Source organism: Alexandromys fortis, unplaced genomic scaffold (genome assembly GCF_014885135.2).
Source record: "Alexandromys fortis isolate MF-2015 unplaced genomic scaffold, M_Fortis_MF-2015_v1.1 scaffold_27, whole genome shotgun sequence".
In the NCBI taxonomy this organism is placed as follows: Eukaryota; Metazoa; Chordata; class Mammalia; order Rodentia; family Cricetidae; genus Alexandromys; species Alexandromys fortis.
The window spans coordinates 2,503,887-2,531,376 of NW_026067952.1; the positions used below are offsets into that span (position 1 = coordinate 2,503,887).

At 49.0% G+C, this 27,490-nt stretch overlaps 2 protein-coding genes and 1 long non-coding RNA gene across 5 annotated transcripts; 2 read left to right on the forward strand and 1 right to left on the reverse strand.

Moving 5' to 3' along the window:
- The first annotated feature begins 3,632 nt into the window (after positions 1-3,632).
- On the forward strand, positions 3,633-8,574 carry Ocstamp (osteoclast stimulatory transmembrane protein). Its single transcript, XM_050150904.1, has 3 exons — positions 3,633-3,736; positions 6,083-7,082; positions 8,131-8,574. The coding sequence occupies exons 1-3, from the start codon at positions 3,693-3,695 to the stop codon at positions 8,572-8,574; spliced, it is 1,488 nt and encodes a 495-aa protein (XP_050006861.1). The 5' UTR covers positions 3,633-3,692.
- On the reverse strand, positions 5,178-5,845 carry LOC126507074 (uncharacterized). The gene is made up of 3 exons (XR_007593414.1): positions 5,789-5,845; positions 5,634-5,671; positions 5,178-5,256 (listed from the first exon to the last, which is right to left on the reverse strand). It is a non-coding gene; the product is annotated as an uncharacterized lncRNA (long non-coding RNA).
- Positions 8,575-13,802: 5,228 nt separating the features above from the next.
- Positions 13,803-21,882, forward strand: Znf334 (zinc finger protein 334). Of its 3 annotated transcripts, none has more exons than XM_050151280.1 (5): positions 13,803-14,630; positions 14,832-15,026; positions 15,806-15,932; positions 16,206-16,319; positions 17,387-21,882. In XM_050151280.1, the coding sequence occupies exons 2-5, from the start codon at positions 15,012-15,014 to the stop codon at positions 19,201-19,203; spliced, it is 2,073 nt and encodes a 690-aa protein (XP_050007237.1). In that variant the 5' UTR covers positions 13,803-14,630; positions 14,832-15,011; the 3' UTR covers positions 19,204-21,882. The 3 variants fall into 3 exon arrangements, with proteins under 3 accessions (XP_050007237.1, XP_050007236.1, XP_050007238.1); XM_050151279.1 differs by having other exon boundaries at positions 13,803-14,156; XM_050151281.1 differs by having other exon boundaries at positions 13,803-14,078.
- The last annotated feature ends 5,608 nt before the right edge of the window (positions 21,883-27,490 follow it).

Here is a 27,490-nt window from a genome sequence, read left to right on the forward strand (position 1 = left end):
GAATGGCAGTTGATATTAGAAGACCAGCATCTGCTGAAGACCCCACTCCCACCCCATTCCTTCTTATCAGGCCCTCCCCTCACTGATTGGACCAGGCCCACCCCTATCCCAAGGGCCATCTTCTTTACCCCAAGCCATTGACCTCAGTGTTAATCTAATCAAAAACACCTGCACATTAACAGCCAGAATAATGTTGAACTACCATTGGTACTATGACTTGGCCAAGCAGGCACACTCTATGCCACATGATCCACCAGAACACACAGAGCCTTCCTGTGGCCTTTCTAGGTCACTCCTGGGCACAGGGAAGGGAGGAGGAGTGAAAGGAACAGACCCTACAGTCATGGCTCACCCTGTCAGAGTGTTCCCCAGCCATACAGGACGTAGCTCACCCCGTCAGAATGCTCCCCAGTCCCACATCACATGGCTTACCCCATTCAGAGTGCTCCCCAGTCCCACATCACATGGCTTACCCCATTCAGAGTGCTCCCCAGTCCCATATCACATGGATCACCCCGTCAGAATGCTCCCCAGTCCCATAGCATATTGTTCACCATGTTAGACTTCTCCCCAGCCCCACGGCACATGGCTCACCATGTCAGAGTGCTCCCCAGTCCCATAGCAGTGCCTCCTTCTTCTCTCTCCTTTGCCTCCAGTTAGACACTTGTCACCAAACTTCAGTGTCAGGAACAACACCTCTGAATGTGGGTTTCTATCTTTCTTGGGAAACAAAATGCCAAGCTGGGTGTGGTGGTGCACACCTGTCTTCCTAGGGCTTGGGATTTGCCATTTGCCCACCTAACATTTAGGTCACAGCTTGAGGGACTCCCCTCGGGTACTTGCAGTGATACAAAAATAAATATAAATTATCCTGTCATGCTCTTGTGTATTTCTTACATGCTAAGCAGGTCATATCTGGGATACATTCAGTGGGACAAATACTTTATTATAAGGGATTTCAGGGCAGGCAAGATGGCCTAGCAGGTAAAGGTGCTTGCTGCAAAACTTTCTGACCTGAGTTCAATCCCTAGGACCCATACTGTGGAAGGATAAAACTAACTCTTCAGATTGTTCTTGGACACACACATGCATTAATAAACGGTTTCTGTTTTTTTGTTTTTGATTTTTTTTTTTTTTTTTTTTTTTACTTTGAGACAGGGTTTTGCTGTAGCTTTGGAGCCTGTCCTGGAACTAGCTCTTGTAGACCAGGCCTGCCTCTGCCTCGCGAGTACTGGGATTAAAGGTGTGCACCACCACTACCCTGCCTGGTTTTCAGTTTTTATTTTGTTACCAGAAACTTCTATGGCTCTTGCTGGTGGCTCCCATTCTGATTCTGTTAGGTTGTCTCTGGTAAGATGTGTGTGTGTGTGTGTGTCCATGTCCATGTGCATATGGGTGCACTAATGTGAGTGCCTGTAGGCCAGAGACAACCCTCAGCAGCTGTCCCCTGACCACACTAAACTTCAAGACACAGTTCAGTCGGGCTAGCCAGCCAGCAAGCTCCAGGCACCCCACTGTTTCCACCTGCCCAGGTTGGACTATGAGTGTATGTCACCATTGCTGGCTGCCTTTTCTCCATGGATTCTGGGGCTAGTACTCAGGTTCTCGTGCTTACACAGTAAAGACGTTAGAGTTTGAGCCGTCTCCACAGCCTGCTGGGAAGGTTACAGCCTCCCGGGTGTTCTCAGCTATGTGTGCTGCGGCCACCCTCTCCCCCCTGCGCTAAAAAGCACCAGGACACAAGGCACTGTGGGGCTGTGAGTTGAGTGGCCCCGGGAACCAGGACACAACATGGGCTGTGAGTTGAGTGGCCCTGAGAACAGCCGAAGACTCTCTACTTCCTCTTCATCTCGTGCCTCTGATTCCTTTAAGATTAAACTCCCACACCCAGCCCAGCCCTGTTGACTTCTGGTGACTCAAGCCCCTCCGGATGCTGTGGGCCTTGAGGCCAGGCCAGCCCTGCCTGAGTAGAGGTGACGATGCACGTATGCCCAAAGAACCCCCAAATATCTCCTGCCTTTTGCTCCCCAGGCTCTGTGCTGCAGCTCCCCTTCAGTCACCTGGGGCTACCCCAAATGGTTTCTGTTTCCTAACCAACCACCTACGGAGCTGGGCAGAGGCTGGCCATGGTTTATGGGATGCAGTCCCAAACCCTGATGAGACCCAAGCTGGGGTGTGGAGATAGGGTTGGGGGGATATGGAGGACATCTGGTCTGAGCAGCCTGGATTTCACCCATGCAAGGTTGAAACCCAGAGGGAAGGGTTTATAGTGTAAACATTTATGTACTGCCTGATGAATACTTTGTATTTCCAAACCCATGGAATAGGTGCTTTGTTCTCATGTAGCAGATGCTGCCGAGACTTCAGAGAGGAACAGCCCTAGCTCAAGGTCACATAGCACAACGTGTGGAAGCCTGCATTTGCAGGTAGATCTGTTGTCTCTACAAAGAGGCCAGCTGAATAGCTCCTTGAAGCCCACTAGACAGCAGAGGACCCAAGCCTCCTATAAGACTGGCCAGCAAAATAAAAGTGTTAATGTCTCTCGGCCCCCGCTCCGTGAGTGTGTGTGTCTGTCTGTCTGCTCCCTCTCTTCCCTTCCCTGTTTACTATTTCCTTCTTTCCTGGCTTTACAACCTTGGTCATTTTGGCACCGAATTGTGAGTGTCCCATGGAGATAGCTGGTACCCAGGCAACTTGATGTGAACTCTAGGAGAGTAGCAGCCCCATAAGACCTGAGGATTGACAGCTTCTGGGCTCTACTGTGTGCCAAAACTTTTCTTGGGCATGGGTGGGTGTGGATGAGTGAAGGCTCCTGGCTTCCTGGAGGGGTTCACTGCTTCCTGAAGGTTTGGTTGCAGGTGTCTCCCTCAATTATGTACTAGGGAAGTCCCTTTCCCTATCAGGCCTGAGCCCATGACTCAGCAGGATATCCTTATAAGGGAAGATGGCTGGCTGTCAGCTCTGTTCTTCGTGTATGTGTGGTGGTGGTGGTGGTGGGGGATTCCCATGACGGAGGAGGCCTCTTGGGCGCAGTCTTGGCATAGACAGTGATGGGGGACTGGTGCTAGGGAGAAGTCCCTGCGTGCCAGGTGGGGATGGACTGGAGTTACCCCCCAATCACCACAGGGACTCATGCAACTATTGAGCACCTACAGTTTCCAGTACAGGCTGCATTTATTATTCTCTTTCCGTGTCTGTACGTGGTGGCTAAGAACAGCACAGTGTGGTCTTAGCGGGTCCCTGTGGGTCTCCTGCAGGTTTTCATCCCCAGAATCAAGGATCGGGTTTTCCTGGGAGGCTTAACTATGGGAGGAGGGACAGGGAAGCAGAGTGGAGCTCTTAGTCTGGTGTTACTGTGAATGAGCTGCATGGTTTCCCTGAACCTCAGTTTCTTCCTCCGAGAAATGGGCTAATTCTACCTTCCTGCCCTCAGGATCACAGGCAATGCTCGGAAACTATGTCTCCTCTCACCCTCCTCCTCCTCCCACCCCTGGCGGCTCCTGACTGCCTTTCAGGAGAGGATGAGACAGCTGGCCCAGCCCCCAAGAGTTGGGCCTCTGGCTGGGCAGGATGAGGCAGCCAGGAGGGTCTGATTAAAGGGACGAAAGCAGAAGCGACCGGACGATCCCCACACTTCCTCTCCACCTGCCATGGCTGTGGTGGCAGCTGCCTGAACTCAGCTCTCAAAGACCATGGGGGACAGCAGAGGAGCCGCGGAACACCTCATCAGGTCGGGGTAGGTTCAGGGATTGGGACACAAGGGGCACGGGCAAGAAAAGTCAGCAGCCCCTTGAAACGGGCATGAACTCCAGTCTCAAGTCTTCCCCCTCACCAGCTGAGACCACCAACGAACCCTCCCCTTTCTGGCCTCGGTTTCCTCCTGGTCGGATGGAAACAACAGCCATGGCTGTAAGGCTGTGAGGGAACAGAACAAGAGGGGTGTGCAAGGATGCTGTTCATAGAGAAAGCTATGACACTCCCTGACACTGATAATACCCGGCTGACTAAGCACCTGACATAGCTTCCGGTTCTTAAAAGCATCTATGCTCCTTGACATTATTTCAGTTCCCTGTTCCCAAACGAATCAAGCTGTGTGTAGTGTGTAGTATGTATGTCTTTGGGGGCCAGGAAGGGGGTACAGGGGTTGAAGACCCCCCGGGTATGCAGCAGTGACAAGCGCCTATAGGGGGCGCACTCCTACATAAAGCCCTGGAGGCAGTGGATGGATGTCCAGTTCCACCCAGCCACCTGCAACAAAGACAGCAGTGATAAACCAGATGGTCCGTGTTTCATATCTGACCTGTAACAGGAATTCTAACTGGTCTCAATAATAAAAACCTAGAGTCAGATATAGGGGTTAATGCTGAAGGTTAGAGAAGCAGAGCGGCCAGCATCTAGAGAGTTCTTCATCTCTACCAATGCTCAGACCAAAGGGGCGATCCCGTCCTCAGACTGTCTGCCTTTTAGAGTGCCCTTTCCTCAGACTGCCTTGAGCTCCTGTCTCCTCCCACTTTGTATTCCTCCCTCCACCTGTTCATATCTCTCCTGCCTCCACCTCCCTAGTGTTGAGATTAAAGGTGTGTGATTCCCAAGTGCTGGGATCACCTTTGTGTGAACGCTGTTTCTCTTATAGACTGGATCAATTTCATGTAGCTCAGTGTGGCCTTGAACTAACAGAGATTCATCTGTCCCCTGACTCCTGAGATTAAAAGTGTGTGCCACCACTGCCTGGACTCTAGTGGCTTAGCTCTGTACTCTGATCTTCAGGCAAGCTTTACTTGTTAAAATACAAACAAAATGTTGCCACACTGACCCCTAAATCCAGCTGTGTTGTAACTTCCTTTCTGCTGTCACCAGTGTGAGCGCCTAGGAGGTCGGAGTCAGTCTGCTTCCCTTACTGCCGCGTCTCCAACGCTAAGCTCACACTAATGGCTGAACAGATATTCGCTGAGGGCTGGAGAGACAGCTCACTCAGTAAAGTGCCTGCTGCACAGGCTCGGGGACCTAATGTCAATGCCAGAACGCATGCAAAAAAAAAGCAAGGCACGAGAGAATGCACCCGAGAACCCAGCTCTGGCTGCGAGCCCAGCTCTGGGGAGGTAGAGACAGCTCCCTAAGGCTTGTTGGTCAGCCATTTAGGTAAATTGGTAAGCACCGGGCCAGTGAAAGACTCACCTCAGAAAAACGTGATGGTGGGCCCGTGAGACATCTCAGCCAGTAAAGTGCCGACACCAAGCCAGAGAGCCAAGTTCCGTCCTTAAAACCCATGTGATAGAGGGCAAGAAACAGATACTGGGAGTAAGTCGTCCTGTGACTCTTACAAGTTGTCCTCTGACGTCTATACACATGCACACACATGCACACATAAGCAAAGACATAAACACACAGAGGCATGCAAGCACACACAAACCCCCACATACCCACATGTGCACATCCCCATGCATGCACACACATGCACAGAGGCATGTAAGCATGTGCACACAAAATTAAAATGTAATGAAGAAATCGAGGTGGAGAATGAATGATGTTGACATGCAGACACACATGTGTAATACACAATAAATAAAAATAAATAAATGTGATTAATATAGGGCTGATTGGAGAGAAAAGGTCCCCAAGAGACCAACTGGTACCTTTCTTTGCCTGTAAATGATGGAGGTGACACTGAGATCTGTAAAGAACATGAATGGGACCAACAGTGAGTCACACGGACTGTGGGGGAAGGAATCATTCTCTCTTCTTGCTACGTTCTGTCTTTCAGCCATATTTATCCCCCCCCCCAACTTACCTGCTGCTCTCAGAGCCTGCAACCAGGGCCCCAGTCTAGACACCCAGCCCCACATCCTCAAGTATTGGAGACCTTAGGCTGTTGACTGACAGCCCTGTAAAGACTTCCTGGGCAAAGCTCTGATTGGTTCAGCTTGTTAACCCCGCCCCCATGGGTGGAATCCCTCTGATTGATCTATCTGAAGGTGAGCCTGTCCCTGTGACTCTGAGAGTAGTTCTGCCAGCAACCTGGCTGGAGGAACAGAGGACACCCACCCCCTCCCGACACAGAGTTCCCCTATTTCCTTGTGTGCAGATGGAAATTCTGGCGTTTGGGGATCTACAAGGCGCTTGTCCCGCTGCAGACTGCCTGGAAAGCCTTCTCGCGGCCTCTCCCAACCAGCTGCAGCGAACTTCTGACCCAGCTGCTCCTGTGTGCTTCCCTGGCCAGCGTCATCGCAGGCCTGCTTCATCACTGGCTGGTCTCTTCACAGCTTTATCCTCAGGGACCCCCTGCCCCGGTGACCACTGTCTGTGGGCTCCTGGTCTTCCTGAGCCTGAGCCTGGTGCCCCCCATCCGCTGCCTGTTTGCACTCAGTGTGCCTACCCTGGGCTCCGAGCAGGGCCGCCGGTTACTCCTGTCCTACAGTGTAGCCAACCTGGCTGTTGCCGTGGTGCCCAATGTCTTAGCCAACCTGGGTGCAGCCGGACAAGTGCTGAGCTGTGTTACTGAGGGCTCGTTGGAGAGTTTGCTTAATACCACTCACCAGCTGGGCCTGGCATCCCAGGCGCTGGGCCCAGCGAGCCAAGCAGGCAGTCGGAGCCTGGCATTTGAGGCACAGGGCAACAGCTCAGCCTTCCGCCTTCACATGCATATGGCCGCTCAGCAGATCCTGGAGGACTTCTCCGGCCTGGAGTTCCTGACCCAGGCAGCACTGGGGACTCAGCGTGTGGTCACCGGGTTGTTTATGCTGGGCCTCCTAGGCGAGTCCGCCTGGTACCTTCACCGCTACCTCACTGACCTGCGCTTCGATAATATCTATGCCACCCGGCAGCTGGTTCAGCAGCTGGCCCAGGCTGGTGCCACACATCTGCTGGCCTCTCCACCTTCCTGGCTGCTCCACGCAGCCCAGCCAAAGCTGTCGCATGAGGAATTGCTGAGCTGTCTTCTCAGGCTGGGGCTCCTGGCACTGCTCCTAGTCGCTACAGCTGTGACAGCGGCCACAGACTATGGGGCCTTCCTCTTGGCGCAGGCAGCTGTGACCTGGGCTCAGAAGTTGCCCACCGTCCCCGTCACTCTCACGGTCAAGTATGACGTAAGTACGCGGAGGGGACCGCTCTCGGAATTATTCAGGTGGGCGGAGTCGGAGTCTGTTCAGTCCTGGGCTTTGGTCTATGTTTGCTGGCTTGAGTCATCATCTTGGGACATGCCTGGGAGTCATAGGCAGATGGTGTGGAGGCACGGAGAACAAGAAAACAGAAATGGAACACAGGAAGGGGCCAGGGCAAGGTGCGGGCCCCCAGCCACCCCCCAGGGACTGCTTTCTCCAGCGTGGCCCCACCTCCTACTTTTTCACCTCCTTCCCACAAGGCCTTTGTGCTGTAGACCCATCAACCAATCAAATCATTGGTTAGTACAGAGCCCCCATGATCTGATCCCCGCAAGATCTGTGACCCTCACAGATACACCCAGAATGTACATTGCTAACCATTCTATCAAGTTGATGAGACCGTCATAACACCGAAGCATCGATTGGTGAGACTTTTTTTTTCTCTAAAGATAGGTCTTCACGGGGGCTGGAGAGATGGCTCAGTGGTTAAGAGCATTGCCTGCTCTTCCAAAGGTCCTGAGTTCAATTCCCGACAACCACATGGTGGCTCACAACCATCTGTAAAGAGGTCTGGTGCCCTCTTCTGGCCTGCAGGCATACACACAGACAGAATATTGTATACATAATAAATAAATAAAATAAATATTTAAAAAAAAGATAGGTCTTCACTATGTAGTCTTGAGTGACCCAAAACTCGATGAAGCAGACCAGGCTAGCCTCAAAATCACACAGCTCCACCCACCTCTGCCTCCTCAGTGCTGAGATCAATGGAGTGGGCTACCACCTTGGTGTACCCAGTAAGTAGGTGGAACCCAGGGCTTCCTGCATGCTAGGCAGTCACTCTACCGTCTGAGTCATTGATACGTCCCCAGCTTTAAAAGTTTTCTCCAAAATACTTTGGGTAACATTTGTGAGGTGCCCCTTTGCTGGCTACTGACTTATAGTTGTTGCGCCCTTGACCCATTCTGTAGATGGCAGAGATAGGGACTGGCCCGATGGCGCCTCAGACTCAATCCTTTTCTCTGTTTTGAAGGCCTCATATAAACTCCTAGGCTTCATCCTCTTCGTCCTCAACCAGCCTCCCGTGGAGAGCAAGTTTGCCTCAGCACAGCGCTCCTTCCAGTGGGAGCTATACTCCATACCCCACGACTGCCACCTACCTCAGGCTCAACGGCCCCGAGTCAGGGCCGCACTGACCGCGGGTGCCCTGCAGCTGCTAGCAGGTGCCACCTTAGTGCTGCAGGCCTATGCTTGGCGCCTGCGGCATGCCATTGCTGCCTCCTTCTTTCCTGTCCAGGAAGCCAGGAGAGTTAGCCACTTGCAGGGCCGGCTCCAGAGGAGACAAGATCGGAGTGACCACCTAGACAAACAGGCCTGTGCCATGGGCACCTGGGGACCCAGGGAGCCCAAGCAGGGGACGAGAACTCCAGAGTCACAGGGGCTTAAGTTGCTTGACTCCTCTTTGGTCTCCATTTGACCTTGGGTAGAACATTGCCCACCTCAGATCCTCGGTTTTCTTATCTACATAATGATGGTGCAATCTGGTTTTTCACGTGACATGTGCGCGAAATCATGGCGAGTGGAAGGCCTGGAGGAGCCGGCAAGGTGTGGTTACAGCCAAGGTCTTGAAAGTTTGGGGTGGATCAGGATAGTCCAGTTCCTGCCCTGATAACATCCACCTGGAGATTCTGCCTGTGGGCTCACCTCAGCACTCCTCCGACTTAGAAGCCTCTAAAACCTCAGAAATTACAGTTTTCAGAAAGTCTGAGTTTGTAAACGAGTATATTTATTAAATATAAGAAAAAAAAACAGTTTTACTGTTTTCTGCTCCTCCAGGGCTGTTCCATCTAGACTTGTCAAGTTTAGTAAATGAAAATACAGGATGCTGTGCTTGGTTTTGAATGTCAAAGAAGGGGCACATTGTTTGAGTGGCCTGGAGTTCCCCACAGTAAAATAATAACCACAAGATTAAAATGATAAATTTCAAGTTCTTGATTGACTTTTGGGATTGGGGAGTCAGGCAGCACCCCATTCAGTAAAAGAGAATCAAATGAAGACTGAACAAAGACATTTGCTCCGTGGAGAGGGAGAGCGGGAGAAAGGCAGAATGGGGTGTAAGGGGCCCTAGCCCCAAAGCCTGTGTAACTGTTGTGAAACACGAGGCTCACATTTGTTTTCACAAACACATGGGGATGAACCACATCACTGTAACTGTGGCTACAACAGATCGTCTCTGCGGTGGTCTGAGTGAGAATTGCCCCCATAGGATCATATATTTGAATGCTTGGTCCCCAGTTGGTGGAACTGTTTGTGAAGGATTGGGAGGTGTGGCCTTGCTGAAGGAGGTGTGTTGCTGGGAGTGGGCTCTGAGGTATCGAAAGACTCACACCATTCCCAGTTAGCTCTCTCTACTTCATGCCTGCAGGTCAAGACGTGAGCTCTCAGCTACTGCTTCAGCACCATGACTGCCTGCCTGCTGCCATGTTCACCATCATGGCGGTCATGCACCCTAACCCTCTGGAACTTTAAGTCCCAGATGAACTTTCTTTTTTTTTCTGTAAATTGCCTTGGCCAAGGCGTTTTATCACAGCAAAAGGAAAGTAACTAAGATGGCATCATTTCTTTCCTTTTTCGTTGTTTATTTTGTTTTGGGATAGGGTTTCATGTAGCCCAAGCTGCCATCAAACTCACTATGTAGGCAAGGATAACCTTGAACTTCTTGATCCTCCTGCTTCCACCCACCAAGCACTAGAATTACAGCAGCAGAAAAAGGGGAGAGCCAGCCTCAGTCACGGGGAAGGGGAAGACCAGTGCCAAGGGCTGTGCTGTGCCCTGCATGTTCTCAGAGGTGTACACAGGATTATGCATGTGCACACACATGCATATGCACACACATACACACACACACACACACCTGTGCACACACAGGAAGAAGAAAAGAGAAGAAAGGGGAAAAGGTTAGATATTTTCTTTTCAGGTATAAGATCAGATTATTACATTTAATATAATTCTCTGAATTAAGTACATTCAGGTGTATTAAAAACAAAAAGGAGAATTAAGTTCAGACTAGATAAACAGATGTGTGGTTGCAAGTCTGAGTTCCGCAGGACAACTGAGTCGGGAAAGAAAACAATCAAGGGTGTCTTTCACTGGTCACTAACCAGGAGGTCTAACCACAGGAACCCCCAAAGGCCCACCTCCTGAAACCATTGCTTGAGGAGCTAGGATATCAGCATCTGAATTTGGGTCACACAGATCAGTCACCTCAGGGACCTTACGATGTCTAGACAGCTCTGTAGGAAGCAGGGGGCACTTAGGGACAGCATGAGCTTTATTTTCAACTGCCACATGGTGGAAGAACTGAACCAACTCCCCTGTGATTGTCCTCTGACCTCCACATGTTTACCGGGCATGCACACATATGCACACATATGCACGTGTGTGTGCATGGTAAATACATCATTGCACTTATGAACTCACAACCGCTGTGGTTGCTTATACTAGATAAGCCTATCAATATTCTGGAATGGACTGGGGAGGGGCACACGAGGCCTCACTCCTGACTGAGGAGCTATTAGCAGCCAAAGGCTACTGGGGTGGGGGACTCCTTTATATTGAGGGGTGTGACTCCTGGGGGGTTGCCCATACTTCAGTGGATGACCCCCACACCATGCACCTACTGACAGCACTAATTGTATTTGTAATATATTCTATATTGTAGTAGGAAGGCCACTGCTTCTTGGTTCCTGGTCACCCAGCTAGCTTAGACCCTAAATAATCACACAGAAACTGTACTAATTAAATCACATTGGCCCTTTAGCTCTAGCTTCTTATTGGCTAACTCTTACATGTTAATTTAACCCATTTCTATTAATCTAAAGTTCTGGCATCTATCTCCAGCAGGGCTCCATGGCATCTCCCTGACTCCGCCCTTCTTCCTCCCAGCATTCAGCTTAGTTTTCCCTGCCTAGCTCTGTTCTTCCCTGCCGTAGGCTCAAAGCAGTTCTTTATTCATTAACCAATAGACATAGACAGAAGGACCTCCCACACCACTATATATACACGAAATTCCCAAAGAGTAAATTAAAACATAATAAATAAATCGCTGTGATAGAGCAGCTCTGGGCACAGAACAGGTCTCCCGAATGTTGCTGGGATGAGTGAGAAAGCCTATAATGGATGGAGACTTGCCTCCATCCCAACACAGACCCTCTCTGGATCTAGCTTCCATCTTAGTCTGAAGTGTGGACTGACCCACTGGGGCTCCTTGTTTGTCAGTAACAGAACACATTTCTGAGTGACTCAAAAAGCAGGCTGTAGGCGTTGGGACAGGTCCACGACCAGCAGAGTCCTGGAGACGCATGTAGCAGGCATCATGGGCACTCTTTACAGCATCAGTGCCAGAACAAGTCAGTCTCTCGTTCTGCTCAGGTTTCAAGCTCAGACTCATAGCAAGCTTGGTTTAGATCACACACCTACACCTTGGCTAGGAAAATGATGGGCCATCTTTTTGTGGATGATCTTGATGGTTTTACAGTTTGGGCAAAGCTCTGTCTAGTGGGTTCTTCTCATACAATAGTCATCGGTGGGTCCTCGGGTGCTGTGCAGTGCATAGCCTCTGAGCTTATGTGGAATTCTTGAGTAAATGTTGGGGCTGTCCCCAAGGGAAAAGTGTTATTAGAACAAGATACCAGTTGGCATGAGGCTAGGGAAAAAAGAGTCCCCGCAAATTACTTGACCCACATTAACGGCAGCTGGGTACATTGTCTAAAGTATCAGAAAGAGTTAGAGTGCTTGCTGTCACCGGGCCTTCTTGACTAAACCCCCTCAGCTGCTGTGGTTTCACACAGAGGCTTTCCTAGCAAAAGGGGAGCCTCCGAGGAAAGCGGGCTGGGGAGTCTTCTGCCATCTAGTGGTCACTGTGGGAAACTGCAGCACTCCGTCACTGTTCAAAAGTATGCTATACTGGTATTGATTGACTGTGTGGCTCTGCTTCACGAGATTCTTTATGCAGCTGAGGCACCCAGGAGCGTGACTGTATACAGTGCTTAAGAAAGCTCACTCCTTGAGTCTGAAGTTGGGACAAGGATGTCTGGAAGGTGAGGCATGGCTGGGTTGCTGAGAAAGATTCATCTGTTCTCCGCGTTGCCTCTCTGCTTCTTTTGATTTCCACTTGATCTCTGGTAACTAGCTGACTTATAGGCCCCAGCAAGACAAGCTCAACAGAGGCCTGAGTCTCAGTAGTTTATCCTAAGGTAATACCTGGTTCTATAAAGACCACAAACTGAGATTACCCAGGCACCACCCAGGAACAGACCATCCAAAGGAAATTCTTAATGTTCCAACTGTTATAGAAAGGATCACCTGCCAGCACACACCAGTAGCTTTTCACCAGGACACCCCTAGACAAATGTCAACCAATCAGGACTGAGCCCGTCACCCACACCCTGCTAATGTAACTTTTCTGGGTTTTGCCTTTAAATCATGCTCTCTAGAAAGGTGGGGTACCTCCTCTAGCTGCTGCACTGACGAGGTCCCGACAGGCTTGTGACACGCACCCAATAAACCTTGCTTTTGCATTTCAGTGAGTCGGTCTCCCTGGTGGTCTTTTGGGGTCCCCAAGGACTGGGCATAGCAAACTAAAGTTTTGCACAGACTCTAGGAACATTGCAGACAAACCCGACTGCCAGGATATCACAAGTTTGATTTTTTTTAAAAAACCTGTGGTGTCCCTTTTGATGCCCCCTTTGTTTAAAACCACAGACAGCCACATTCGATGTGGGAATCAACATATAAGCATCGAATTCCTGGAAGCCCTGCTCACTGAGAGCCATCTCTCAGCCTCCGCACCTTGCTGTTTCTTTTGGTATTAATGATAACAGGTAACTGTGTCAGAAACCTCCAGGCCTTCCAGTGAATAAAACATATTATGTAGCTTTATTCTTTAATATGTATACATATATATATACAATTTGTCCCCATGGATGAAAGGTTAGTTTCCATATTTCTTGCATTATATGTAATTGGTGCTGCTAAACTATGTTGTTAAGGGACTGGAGAGATGGCTCAATAGTTAAGAGTACTGGCTGCTCTTCCAGAGGACCAGAGTTTCCAGCAACCACATGATACCCTCTGCTGACATCCTCAGACTCCAGTCATGACACACAAGTGATGGAGAGGCATACATGCAGGCAATCTATCCATACGTATAAAATAACCGAAAAATTATACTGTTAAAGCATTTTGCCGTTAATTATTGCGGTTTCCCCTTGTGTAAGATTGGCAAAAGAGGATCCACCTGTCAATAAACTCAGACAGCCGGGAGTAAGCAGTATGGCTATTATTTTCTTTTAAGATATTTAGACACGGTCTGATTCATTTTTAGTTGTTAGGTGTTTTCTGTAATTTTGGGAAGCTCGCCACTATTTTTCGATTCTGAGAGAGCCCTTTAGTCATTATTGTTTCCTTAATACACTGTTGGGATTACTTTTTAAGGCTGTAATCTTTCTTTCTCACACTCCTTTTGTACTCATGGCTCACAGCCCATTGATTAAAATCAAGCGCCAGAGGAAATCGTCTGCGGAGGTCGCAGAACTTTGTGGGAAATGTAGTCCCGGACAGACTGCAGCACCCCTCGGAGAACCGTGGGAACGGCCGCATCGAGGCGTTGCGCACGCGCCGTCTCCGAGCCTTGATGGATGCGCTTCCGGTTCCCCGAGCGCTTTTAGGCGAGGCTCCCGCTGCTCCTAAGCGCAGCGGTTCCTCGGGGCCTTCTGGGAACTATAAAAGATTTCCCCGGAGCCAGAGGAAGACCGAGTAGCGAGCTCGGGTCAGGATTAGAGGGACCGGTGCCCGCCCGGGGCCCGCAAAGGCTCGCGGCTGTCCAGCAGCCGGGCGAGGCCGCCGGGTGTCTCGGGGCTGCAGGCCTCGGGGCGGGCATCCTGGGACGGGGAGGTGTGTGCATGCAAAAATCAGATCGCAGTAAGTCCTGCGGATGCCCTTGCACCGGGAAACCTTCAGGGCTACTACGGGTTGAGCTGCGATTGAGAGAATGAGCAGGTACAGATTGGGCTGAATGACGCTTCATTGAGGGCTTGTCGTTTGGGGGGAAAGGATGCCTGCCACGGATGAGGGAAAGGTCTCTCCATCACTTAGAACAAATGCATGCTGTTTCGCCTGAGTTGCTCAAACCACGTCCATCACCACCCTGGGGTCGAAAACGACTTCATATAGAATGACATAGTGTACCTAGAGAGAAGGTTTTTCAGATATTTAAAATTACCTTCTTTTCAAATGAGCAAGGCAGCTATTTTAACCATTTAGGTAGTTTGCTGGTGACAGAGCCAAGAATTTAATTCCAGCCTGTTGATTCCCAGGTCAGGCCTTTGTCCTCAACCACATTTAAGCAGAGGCCTCTCATGAAACTGCAGTTAAGGTTGGGGGAGGGGAGCCGATTGGTAATCATCTTAAAACCCTCAGTCCTTCTGTCTGGGTTTTCTGATCTCAGCTCAGAACGCATTCTTAGGAAAACAGGTCAGTGACGCCAGAAATTAATTAATTAATGTCTTGATCTTAGAGTTGCTTTTTTTGCTGTACTGCTCTTCCAGGCTTTATACATACTGAAGTTTATTGATCTGATCTAATATGAACTCCTAAGTGTGGTGTGTTTGTTTTTTTAAGGCGGCATAAGTAGGACAGTAATTCAGCTTAACCCCCTTGTTTCCATCCACACAGCGAGAAGAGCTCGGACTGGTCCATTCAGAGCTGCTCGTGGGCGTTCCCTCAAGCGGTTGCTTCGTGTGTGATGCTGGCCGCAGGGTCCTTTCCTTCCACGGTGTGTCTGTGACTGACCCCGTTCTTCCTCACCCGGCCCTTCGATCATCATTCCTGGCCCTTTCTTGAGAGCACCTGAAAATGGACAGTCCCCAGGTAAGTCACTGAGGGCTTCACTTCCCACCTTTAGCTCTAAACGCAGCAGTGGTTGCATGAGAAAAGTCACGGGCAAAGTGTGATCCAGGCGCTGGCCAGATTCAGCTACTGTGGCTGGATTTGGCCCACAGACAGTGGCTTGCCATCACCCGTGTGCTGCAGGGTGGCCTCCAGCGCGCACATTGAGTCCTGCTACCCTAGTCTCTAACTCTGTGGATTTGCATGTTTCATATTAGTGGTCTCCAGGGTGGAGGACGAGGAGCCCCATAGCAGCCCCTGCACTTCTCTTCATATTCATATCGTGGCCGGAAGCACGGGAACAGCAAGTTGTTAATGGTGTTAACGTGCTTATTGGCACCAACATATGGCTTGTAGAGTTACGTTATGATTTCTAGGTAAACACATGAGTCATTAGTACATGGACGAGTGTGTTACCGACGTGCTGCAGAGACTAGGACCATTTGTGGTCACCCTTTGTCTAGCACGTGTGTTCCTGCCTGAGGTGCAGTTTCCGCCTGTGTCTCTTATCATGCTGGGCACTCCGTGGAGCAAGAGTCATACTGCACCTGAGTCGGTAACCCGGGGATCCAGGGCACAGTATAATCTGCACATTTAAAACGCTCACTCATAAACAGTGAGCCGTTTCTGCTCTTTCATCCCCCATGAAGCATCTCTTATAGCCTAACGTTGGCCATGACAACACCCTCCTTACATTTGATATTCCCACAGATTTGCTGTTGCTCCGTTCTGATTATCTCAAATGAAACATGTCCTTTCAGAGATCAATTTCCTTCAAGGATTTGACTGTGGCCTTCACCCACGAGGAGTGGCGGTACCTGAGCGCCGCGCAGCGCCTCCTGTACAGGGACGTGATGCTGGAGAACTACCGGAACTTCATCTCAGCGGGTGAGCACAGTGTCCTCACGGCACCCAGAGCTGGCCTCTCTTCTGTGTCACAAGGACATGCGGATATCAGAATGAGCTCTCTCTCCTTGAGTAACAAGGGAGAAGGATGATGACAGTGTGTACATGCATGCACACGCGTGTACCCGTCCTACACTCATTTTTATCAGCCCCGTTGAGTTGTTGTGGGGCATCTCAGTTGCTCAGTTTCCCCAGCCTTTAGTCCTTGAAGTCCACAGAGCTTGCTCCCAGTTCCCTCTTATTTCTCCTCCACAGGGTTTCGTGTTAGCAAACCAGATGTGATCTTAAAACTGGAGCAAGGCAAAGAGCCTTGGATAGTGGAAGAATCGCCACGTCAGAGCCATGCAGGGAAATGTGAAGACCGAGCAGGTAAAGACCAAAGAATTCCAGTCCCTGGGTGGCTAGTGATCGCAGCTGGCACCTATATGATCTTTTTTTTCTGGAATCTTCTAGGGCGTAGAGCTCTATAAGTGACTGAGGAAACTAGCTCCCACGCTGTATATATTAAAATGTTCTCCTCAAATAAATGTATTCTATAAAAATGTTTGACTTTCAGTACTCTGTCCACAGAACCCAAGCTCCTCCACCACACACTCATTTCTTCATTCTTCCCCCACCGTGCCCGCCAAAGCGCTTGCTGCGTTCTTGCAATCCATCCCCACTCAGCTCTGCTCTTTCTTTCTTTCTTTCTTTCTTTCTTTCTTTTTCTGTTTTTTTTTTTTTTTTTTTTTTTTTTTTTTTTTTTTTTTTTTTTTTTTTTTTTTTTTTTTTTTTTTTTTTTTTTTTTTTGAGACTGGGTTACCCTGCATAACAAGCCTACCTATCCTGGAACTAGCTCTTGTAGACCAGGCTGGCCTCAAACACACAAAGATCCGGCCGCCTCTGCTTCCTGAGACCTGGGATTAAAGGCGTGCGCCACCACCGCCCGGCATCATCTCCGACTCTTGTTTTCCATTCTCCTTTGCACTTGTACAAACTCCAGAGTTCTCAAGTTTGCCCCTTCTTCTTCCTGGTGAACACTGGCTTTCTGAGGTCTGCTATGCCTGGTCTCTGCCTGGAGACTTTTCTCTTCGGTTCCCACCACGTCCTTGTCCGTGTCACCTGTCAGCCACACTTCCAGGAGATGTTGGGGACTGTTCCGTGTTGGAATGTTTCTGTCAGTATCCAAAGCTCTTTACAGTCTTTGCCAGTTTCTTCTTTCTTTGGCACAGTTAAGTAAGCTGGTAGAGGTGAATTTGTTCCCCGCCCATCCCTTGTGTTATTGTTCATTTTTTTTCTCTATAAATGTATAAAGTAGGAGATATTTACACTTGAATCTCTTTAACACTGGGAAGCCGGCCCTGAAGACTTGGCCCTCATAAGGCCTTTCTACAGATTGTCATTTCAAAGCTACATAGAACTCATATATTAATGTTAATCCCATTCCTTCCTTCCAGAAGATGACGCTGCCTTAGAGAAGGACAAGGGAACACAAGACAAGCATTTGAAGCCAGTTTTAGCCTGCAGTAACAAAACAATGCCAGAAAAAGCTGCTCTGTTTGAGAAAACAGTTGCTCCAGACATGAATACTGTTTCTTCAGAAAAAATGCTTCATAAATATGATCCAGGTGGAAATGACTTGAGAACTAATTCAGAAAAAACTGTCGCCAAGCAAAGCAAAGCAAGTGCAAAGGTACGTGCTGAGCCCGTTGGGTACGAGAAACCTCCGCTCCACAGGAAGGCTGACAGAGCCCATTCTAGGACAGAACAGAACAAACATGATGGGGTTAGGGACATTAGGGGTCAGGGTGAAGATCTTACCAAAGATCAGAATGTCCAGTCTGTAAGTCAACCCTCCGAACACGACAAGGGCGGGAAGTCCGCCCTCCAGCAGCCAGCCCCCTCTGCAGGAACCGAGGCGTGTGAGGAGAGGAAGCGGAACGAGTGTGCAGAGTGCAGGAAGACCTTCTCGAAGAGGTCCACCCTCGTCGTGCACCAGAGGATCCACACGGGAGAGCGGCCCTACGCTTGCAGTTACTGCAGGAAAACCTTCCGTATAAAGGCAAGCCTCACTCGACACCAGCGGATTCACACCGGGGAAAGGCCCTACAAATGCAAAGAGTGTGGGAAAGCCTTCATCGACAAGTCTGCCCTCATCGTCCACCAGAAAATCCACGGCGGGGAGAAGGCCTACGAGTGTAACGAGTGCGGGAAGACCTTCTTCCGGAAGTCTGCCCTGGCTGAGCACTTCCGCTCACACACGGGGGAGAAGCCTTACAAATGCAAGGAGTGTGGGAACGCCTTCGGAAAGAAGTCCTACCTCATTGTGCACCAAAGAACCCACCGAGGAGAGAGGCCCAACGAGTGTAAGGAGTGTGGAAAAACCTTCTTCTGTCTGTCAGCCCTAACAGCGCACCAGAGAATCCACACAGGGGAGAAACCGTACGAGTGTACGGAGTGTGACAAGACCTTCTTCTGCCAGTCGGCCCTCAACGTGCATCTGAGAAGCCACACCGGAGAGAAGCCCTACAAGTGCCGCCAGTGTGGCAAGTTTTTGTGCACGAAGTCCGCCCTTGTCGCGCATCAGGTGATCCACAGAGGAAAGAAGACTTTCGAGTGTAGTGAGTGCGGGAAGCTTTTCTACCTTAAGACAACGCTCACGATACACCAGAGAACTCACACCGGAGAGAAGAACGGCGCGCTTAGTAAGTGGGGCCGCCCGCCTGCCGCGAAGTCAAACTGCAGTGACCAGAACAGGGCGGACACAAAGGAGAGTCACTACGAGTGTCACGAGCACAAGCGCACGGTCCACAAAAGCTCACGCCGCTTTGCACATAAAAGAACCATATGGGAGAGGCCGTACGAATGTCCCGAGTGTGGGAGGACCTACTGCCGGAAGTCAGCTCTCCGGCACCATCAGAAGACACACACAGGAGAGAGGCCGTATGAGTGTAAAGAGTGTGGGAAAACCTTCTGCCAGAAAGTCTCCTTTACCGAGCATCAGCGAACTCACACTGGGGAAAAACCACATAAGTGCAAAGAGTGTGGGAAGTCTTTCCGCCATAAGTCAGCGTTCACGGTGCATAAGAGGATTCACACCGGAGAGAAACCGTATTCATGTAACGAATGTGGGAAAAGCTACCGTCGGCTCTGGACTCTGACTGAGCATCAGAAAATACACACAGGGGAGAAGCCCTATGAATGTAACACATGCAAGAAAACATTTCGCCATAAATCAAATTTCCTTTTACATCAGAAAACTCACAAGAAGTGAATTCCAACAAGGCAACAGATAATTTACATAATGCTCAAATCCTGGATTATACACCAAGGAGTGAGACCTTGTCAGCCTATGGGTTAGCAGGAGATTTTCTGCCGACGTCAGCCCCTAACACCGGAGAGCTCACATAGGCAACATACAGTTTATTTTATGAACGTCAGACTTTCAGTGTTACAATGAAAACATTCAGCATTTCAGACACTACACCGGGTGTGCCTGCCTCCCTTCCAAATCCTGAGACAAATACGAGTCCCTACCTGATTACCCTCCACAGTCAGTTTACATAGCCTGTGTTGCCAGACGTGAGCATCCAGTCTTGAGACGCCAGATCTCTACCAGTTGTCCCTGTGATAACTGAATGGTCTCTGTTCATGAGTTTACCGTATTCACAGCTCAGACGGTACAGCCTGCTCCTCCTTTGTCCCTGTTGTTGTCTAGTGACAGACCCCGGTCCCTTTATCTGCAGAAGTGAGGAGGCGGACTAACCGTAGTTCCCTCGCCCACCCGCAGTGTCTCCCTCACGGGAGTGAGCCTTTGCTGAAGCCGAGAGGTGGCGTGTAAGTGCCTCCAGAAGCCTTCAGGTGAGCCGAGTAGCCAGCGGGCGCAGGTGCCATGGGCGCAGGCAGGTGCCATCGCGAGAACAGCAAAGACGTAATAAACTTGAATAGTGAACAGGATCTGGGGAGTGTTCCACTCAAAACACTGTCTCTGCTTCGAGTATTTTTAAATACCTCTGTCCCCTTAGTGGTTTGATTATTATGTCAGTGTTTTCAAAAAAAAAAAAAATCTGGATTTTCTAATGACCACGTCCATAAGGGTGTTATTTAGAGTTTACGTATCAGCTTCTGAGCAAAGGTCTCTGTGGTGCCAAATAGAATCACATAGTTTGGATGTATGCATCTGGTCGGAATCTGCTCACATGGGGTTAATGTCAAGTCCTGCTGGCCAGCCATCCGTGGAATTTTCCACAAGCCCAGCCAGCCCTGCTCTCTGATGGGTTGCTATTTCCTAGGACACTGAAGTGAGTTTATTTCGTTGACAAGACAAAAAAGAGCCCCTGGGCTTCTTGTCCTGGGCCATGGCTGTGGCCAAGCTGGCAAAGCGGCATAATGCTGTCACTTGGCTAATCAGCCCCTTCCATGGACAGACTAAGTTGTATCATCCAACTCTGGGTAATGAGAGTTTCTCTCTGACCTGTCTGCTGCTTCTGGTTGTGATGTTGGGCTCTTGGGTGGGCAAAGCTGCCCTTTGAGGCCCATCAGAAATCCCACTGTGAACAAAAGCCGTCTATTTATTGTCTGTATTTTATATCCTGCAGTAAGGTATGTATGTCTTTACATACTTGTGAATGCACATGTATTCCATGTATATAATACATACCGGAACATGAATATATGTGTATCAATAGTAATCGTTTCCTGAAATTTTTAATAATTACTTAAAAGATTTGGTTGCTGCTGCAAATGGAATTTTATCATCTGTTTTTAAAATTACTGGTCGAGGCCTGACGAGGACTGGTAAGCAGAGCTGCTGGCCGGCAGGCCTGACAACCTGAGTTCAGTCTTGGCGCCCCACATGTTGGGAGAGAACTGCTTTTCTCACAAGTTACCCTCCTCCCACAAGTGTGGTACGGCATGCACGCACACACAAAATAGTGAAAAGGTAAAATGTTTTAAAAACTCACTGATAGAATTCTTGCGCATTTTTGTCAGCCTTGTCAGAATGTAGCCCTTATTTGTAATTTTCTTTCCTTGCCCTTAGAGCTCTCACAGCTCCTTATAGAGGAAGTTTGTGAGCTGTGTGTGAGGTATTTTTGCTCTCTGGAAATCTGTGCCCTAGCTGTCTAGTTGTGCCTTCTGCTTACCCTTGGGTTATGCAGCTGATCACGATTCTGTGATGACTGAATCGTTGGCCTTTATCAGTGCGACTTAGTGTATTGACGGGAATGCTGTAAGCTGGGGGAATGTATTTTTCAAGTCTGATGAGAAGTCCGCAAGTGGAGGAACGGTGAACCCCAAACACAGAAAATAACAAGACACATCAAAGTAAAACTCTAAGGTCCGGTGAGAAAACTCAGCTGGTAACGGTGCCTGTTCTGCAATCCAGCAAACCAGGTCACTTGTAGAGGTGGACAGAAAGACCCAGCTCCACAAGTTTGTCCTCTGACCATACATGAACTGCGGTGCATCCATACACACACAGAATAACAATAGTTTTTAAAGTTGTTAAAAAATTACGACACAAAAATTATAACTAAATGGAAAAACATCTGTAAAAGCAGCCAAAGGGAACAGTGACATGTAGGGTCTGCGAGCTTCCTACAGCTGCTGGAAGAAACTACCACCCTGACCAGAAGAATGGATCTCATCTCACAGGACCCAGGGCAGCAAGTCAGGCCCAGCGCTGCAGGCCTGCCCTCTAGGGACTGTTGGAAGCTGCCTGGGCTTCTGCCGCATCGTCTGCCTGCAGCTTGTGCCAGCATGTTCTCACTGCGTGTGTCTGTGTACGTCTGATCCGGGTTCTATCTTTCTCAAGCATGACCTCATCTTAATGACTGACATCTGTAATGGCCTTATTTCCATAAGGTCACATTCGAGGTATTAGAGGCTGTGAGGTATCTTTTGGCATCCTAAAGTTTACCCCCATGTTTACCAAATTAAAAAAAACCATAGATGTTTGTTGTGTGAGACTTTTACTGGGGAGATGCAACGTACCTACTCACCCTAGAAAGGAAACCTATTCCAGACCAAAGTAAGGATTACACCAGAGTCCAACAGAGCCAGTGAGTCTGTTGGGGTTACTACCAGGAATATGGGGGCGTTGCTTACAGGAGCGGGGATGGCTCAAAGACAACTGTATCACCAAAGTCTACCCCGGCTGCAGCCTTGGAGCTCCATGCACGGGTTGCAGGGAGTCTCTGCAGCAAGGCTGGTCATTTTTTACTTAGCATTTGTTTACTGGATCTACAGAGAATCTGAGAATATTCCAAGTTTCAGCTTTCGTGAACAATGTGGTATATGGGGTAGGATCACTTGTTACCAAGCCAGACAGCCTGCATTTGATCCCCAGGAGCCACATGGTAGAGGCAGAGAACCAACTCCTGCAAGCTGTCCTCTTGCTGCCTCTCCCCCCCCTACACACACTGGCACATGCATCCGTATCCACCAATACCCCCCATACACACAAGTAAATGCAATTTTTAAAAAAATGTTTATTATGTATACGGTGTTCTGTCTGCATGTATGCCTGCAGGCCACACGTGGGCACCAGATCTCATTACAGGTGGTGGTGAGTAACCATGTGGTTGCTAGGAATTGAACTCAGGACCTCTGGAAGAGCAGACAATGCTCTTAACCGCTGAGCCATCTCTCCAGCCCTAAACGCAATTTTTTAAAAATGAAGATTGGGTTAATTGTATGTTTATGTGTTGACAGGAAATTCTAGGAAGGGCGTGGGTCTTAGTTTTCTTTCTGTCGTTGTGTTAGAGACACCATGACCAAAAGCAACTTGGGGAGGAAAGGGCTCATTTCGCCTTAGAGCTTGTAGTCCATACCTGTGGGAAATCAGGACAGGACCTAGAGGCAGGAGCTGAAGCAGAGGCCACTGAGTAGCAGTGTTTACTGGCTTGCTCTACCTACTTTTTTAAAAAAATATTTATTTATTGTGTATACAATATTCTGTCTGTGTGTATGCTGAAGGCCAGAAGAGGGCACCAGACCTCATTCCAGATGGTTGTGAGCCACCATGTGGTTGCCGGGAATTGAACTCAGGACCTTTGGAAGAGCAGGCAATGCTCCTAACCACTGAGCCATCTCTCCCGACGAGCTGCCTAGGGGTGGCACCACTCCTAGTGGGCTGGGCCCCTCCGCAACAATCAAGAAAATTCCCCACAGGTCAGTCTGGTGGAGGCACCACTAATCAAAGTTCCCAGATACAAGGATGGAAGGAAGTTCCGTTTGGGACAGTCAGGTGCACAGGGGAGAGGAGACTTTTAATGACGGAAACGCCGTTGCCCTGCCCGTTCCTCCCCGTGATGCAATGAGCAGGTAGACAGAGTGGAAACTCCCATTACAATTGCTCCTGTTCTGCCAGTGACACGGAGAGTAAATTCATTCTCTGAAAGCAGGAGGCAGGTTTTAGAAATTGTTCAGTATTGATGGTGCTGACAGCCTTCAGTTCTGCCCTACTGCTTTGCATTTATAAATCCATCCGTCCTTCGTAGTATCCTGCTGTGGAGAACCTTTCGATACTTAGGAAAGTCTTTGTTTTCTCAGTTGATGTTTTCATGGGATGCCTTAGAGCATCACAGGCAAGTCCTTGTTGCTTGCAGGAGTGCAGGGGGAAGGTTGTCCACTGACTCCATACAGCCAGACCATTGTGAAATCCCTCCTGGTTCCCCCAGAAGCTAGCTTAATGGAAAATGATTGCATTTTCTAGTCTAAAATGGGCACAGCACCCTCTAATGGGCTGCTTGCTCATAGCATGTGTCTGTGTGAAGTCAGTGGGACTCTTTGGGACTCCTGCACAGCAGATACAGTGTGAAGTGTTCAAAAGTTGCACCCTCTGCCCTCTGTACCCCAGAATCCCTCTACTCACAGGAACACTGTCAGCAAGGATCTCTGGCCACCAGATGTCTGCTAGTGTGTCCCTGTCAGTGACCCTCTGCTGTAGTTTGAGCTCTCTCCAGGTCCCCAAATTGTGTACTTCCTATGTCACTGCAGATTTAGTCAAAAGCAGAGATTACAGTTGCTTGCAGGGTCTATTGCTGAACCTAACTCCAAAGGCATGACTGCTTCTCTTTTCCTCCCAGAAGCTGCTAAGATTTATAGCCTTTTCTCTCAAACTTATAGAGTAGTCTGCAACCTAAAATTTTATATGTATTTATACATACATACATGCACACACACACACACACACGTAAACAGAGGTTTGACAGGCAACTGTGGAGAAGCTGTGACATGGCTGAGCCTACATCTGATGCCTTGGCTTGCAATCTATAGGCTGAACAGTCAGGAAGAGAAAGTGAGCATCAAATGACAGAGTCAGGCTCACCTCAAAAACAGATGAACTTGTGCCTGCAAACCGTGTGGTGTCATAGAAGTGTCGACATCTGTGGTGTTCCTTGTGGTGTGCTATGTTCATTTATGCTGTGGAATGTTTGTTTAATGGTAAAAAGACGTGTTGCATTCATTGTTTTGTTTTAACTCTGTGAAGCTGTATTGCTTTCCCTGCCTAAAACACCTGATTTGTCTAATAAAGAGCTGAACAGCCAATAGCTAGACAGAGAAAGGATAGGCAGGGCTGGCATGCAGAGAGAATAAATAGAAGGAGAAAGGAGCAAGGAAAGGAGGAGAGGATGATGCCAGGGGCCACCCAGCCACACAGCCAGACATAGAATAAGAAGGGAAGAAAAGATATACAGAAATAGAGAAAGGTAAAAGCCCAGAAGTAGAAGGTAAACGAGATAATTAAGGAAAGCTGGCTAGAAACAATCCAAGCTAAGGCTGGGCATTCATAAGTAAGAATAAGTCTCTGTGTGATTATTTGGGAGCTGGGTGGCGGGCCCCCAAAGAGTAAAGAGTAAAAAACAACCAACTACAGTTCCTAAACCACAACTTAACCTAAGCGGAGACCAGAAGACCAGTGGACAGTGTTGCCCTGAGTCCCCCCCCCCCCCGCAGAGGTTCACTCAAGACTGTTCCTGTAGTTAGTGGACAGTGTTGCCCTGAGTCCCCCCCTTCCCCCGCAGAGGTTCACTCAAGACTGTTCCTGTAGTTAGTGGACAGTGTTGCCCTGAGTCCCNTTCCAGATGGTTGTGAGCCACCATGTGGTTGCCGGGAATTGAACTCAGGACCTTTGGAAGAGCAGGCAATGCTCCTAACCACTGAGCCATCTCTCCCGACGAGCTGCCTAGGGGTGGCACCACTCCTAGTGGGCTGGGCCCCTCCGCAACAATCAAGAAAATTCCCCACAGGTCAGTCTGGTGGAGGCACCACTAATCAAAGTTCCCAGATACAAGGATGGAAGGAAGTTCCGTTTGGGACAGTCAGGTGCACAGGGGAGAGGAGACTTTTAATGACGGAAACGCCGTTGCCCTGCCCGTTCCTCCCCGTGATGCAATGAGCAGGTAGACAGAGTGGAAACTCCCATTACAATTGCTCCTGTTCTGCCAGTGACACGGAGAGTAAATTCATTCTCTGAAAGCAGGAGGCAGGTTTTAGAAATTGTTCAGTATTGATGGTGCTGACAGCCTTCAGTTCTGCCCTACTGCTTTGCATTTATAAATCCATCCGTCCTTCGTAGTATCCTGCTGTGGAGAACCTTTCGATACTTAGGAAAGTCTTTGTTTTCTCAGTTGATGTTTTCATGGGATGCCTTAGAGCATCACAGGCAAGTCCTTGTTGCTTGCAGGAGTGCAGGGGGAAGGTTGTCCACTGACTCCATACAGCCAGACCATTGTGAAATCCCTCCTGGTTCCCCCAGAAGCTAGCTTAATGGAAAATGATTGCATTTTCTAGTCTAAAATGGGCACAGCACCCTCTAATGGGCTGCTTGCTCATAGCATGTGTCTGTGTGAAGTCAGTGGGACTCTTTGGGACTCCTGCACAGCAGATACAGTGTGAAGTGTTCAAAAGTTGCACCCTCTGCCCTCTGTACCCCAGAATCCCTCTACTCACAGGAACACTGTCAGCAAGGATCTCTGGCCACCAGATGTCTGCTAGTGTGTCCCTGTCAGTGACCCTCTGCTGTAGTTTGAGCTCTCTCCAGGTCCCCAAATTGTGTACTTCCTATGTCACTGCAGATTTAGTCAAAAGCAGAGATTACAGTTGCTTGCAGGGTCTATTGCTGAACCTAACTCCAAAGGCATGACTGCTTCTCTTTTCCTCCCAGAAGCTGCTAAGATTTATAGCCTTTTCTCTCAAACTTATAGAGTAGTCTGCAACCTAAAATTTTATATGTATTTATACATACATACATGCACACACACACACACACACGTAAACAGAGGTTTGACAGGCAACTGTGGAGAAGCTGTGACATGGCTGAGCCTACATCTGATGCCTTGGCTTGCAATCTATAGGCTGAACAGTCAGGAAGAGAAAGTGAGCATCAAATGACAGAGTCAGGCTCACCTCAAAAACAGATGAACTTGTGCCTGCAAACCGTGTGGTGTCATAGAAGTGTCGACATCTGTGGTGTTCCTTGTGGTGTGCTATGTTCATTTATGCTGTGGAATGTTTGTTTAATGGTAAAAAGACGTGTTGCATTCATTGTTTTGTTTTAACTCTGTGAAGCTGTATTGCTTTCCCTGCCTAAAACACCTGATTTGTCTAATAAAGAGCTGAACAGCCAATAGCTAGACAGAGAAAGGATAGGCAGGGCTGGCATGCAGAGAGAATAAATAGAAGGAGAAAGGAGCAAGGAAAGGAGGAGAGGATGATGCCAGGGGCCACCCAGCCACACAGCCAGACATAGAATAAGAAGGGAAGAAAAGATATACAGAAATAGAGAAAGGTAAAAGCCCAGAAGTAGAAGGTAAACGAGATAATTAAGGAAAGCTGGCTAGAAACAATCCAAGCTAAGGCTGGGCATTCATAAGTAAGAATAAGTCTCTGTGTGATTATTTGGGAGCTGGGTGGCGGGCCCCCAAAGAGTAAAGAGTAAAAAACAACCAACTACAGTTCCTAAACCACAACTTAACCTAAGCGGAGACCAGAAGACCAGTGGACAGTGTTGCCCTGAGTCCCCCCCCCCCCCCCCCGCAGAGGTTCACTCAAGACTGTTCCTGTAGTTATTTTATCAGCCTAAAATGCATCAGAGAGAAAGAACTCAGGACTAGAATACCATTGCTTGGTTCCTAAGGCCTTTTGTCCCCAGAAAACATGCTTCCAAAAGCCCAGAGAGAGTGGGCTGCTACATACCTAATCTACACATTGCAGGCTACAAACCTATGCAGTATGCTATGGCAGACAGAGACACCATGCATGCAACCATGTGTATCTAAACAGAAAAGACACAGAAAGACACAGTAAAGGGACTGCCTGACATAGTCACTTTCTTGTGGCTGTTAAGAATGTGTCCTTTGAAAGCCAGCTTAAGGGAGAAAAGCTTTGTTTTGGACTATGGTTCCAGAGGACACAGTCCACCATGGCAAGGAAGGTGTGACAGCAGGCGCGGTGACAGGAGTTAGAGGCTGTTCCCAGTGACCCACTTCCACCAAGGCCCCACCTCCTAGGGGATTCAGGACTTTCCCAAACAGCCACCCGTGGGAAGCAAGGGT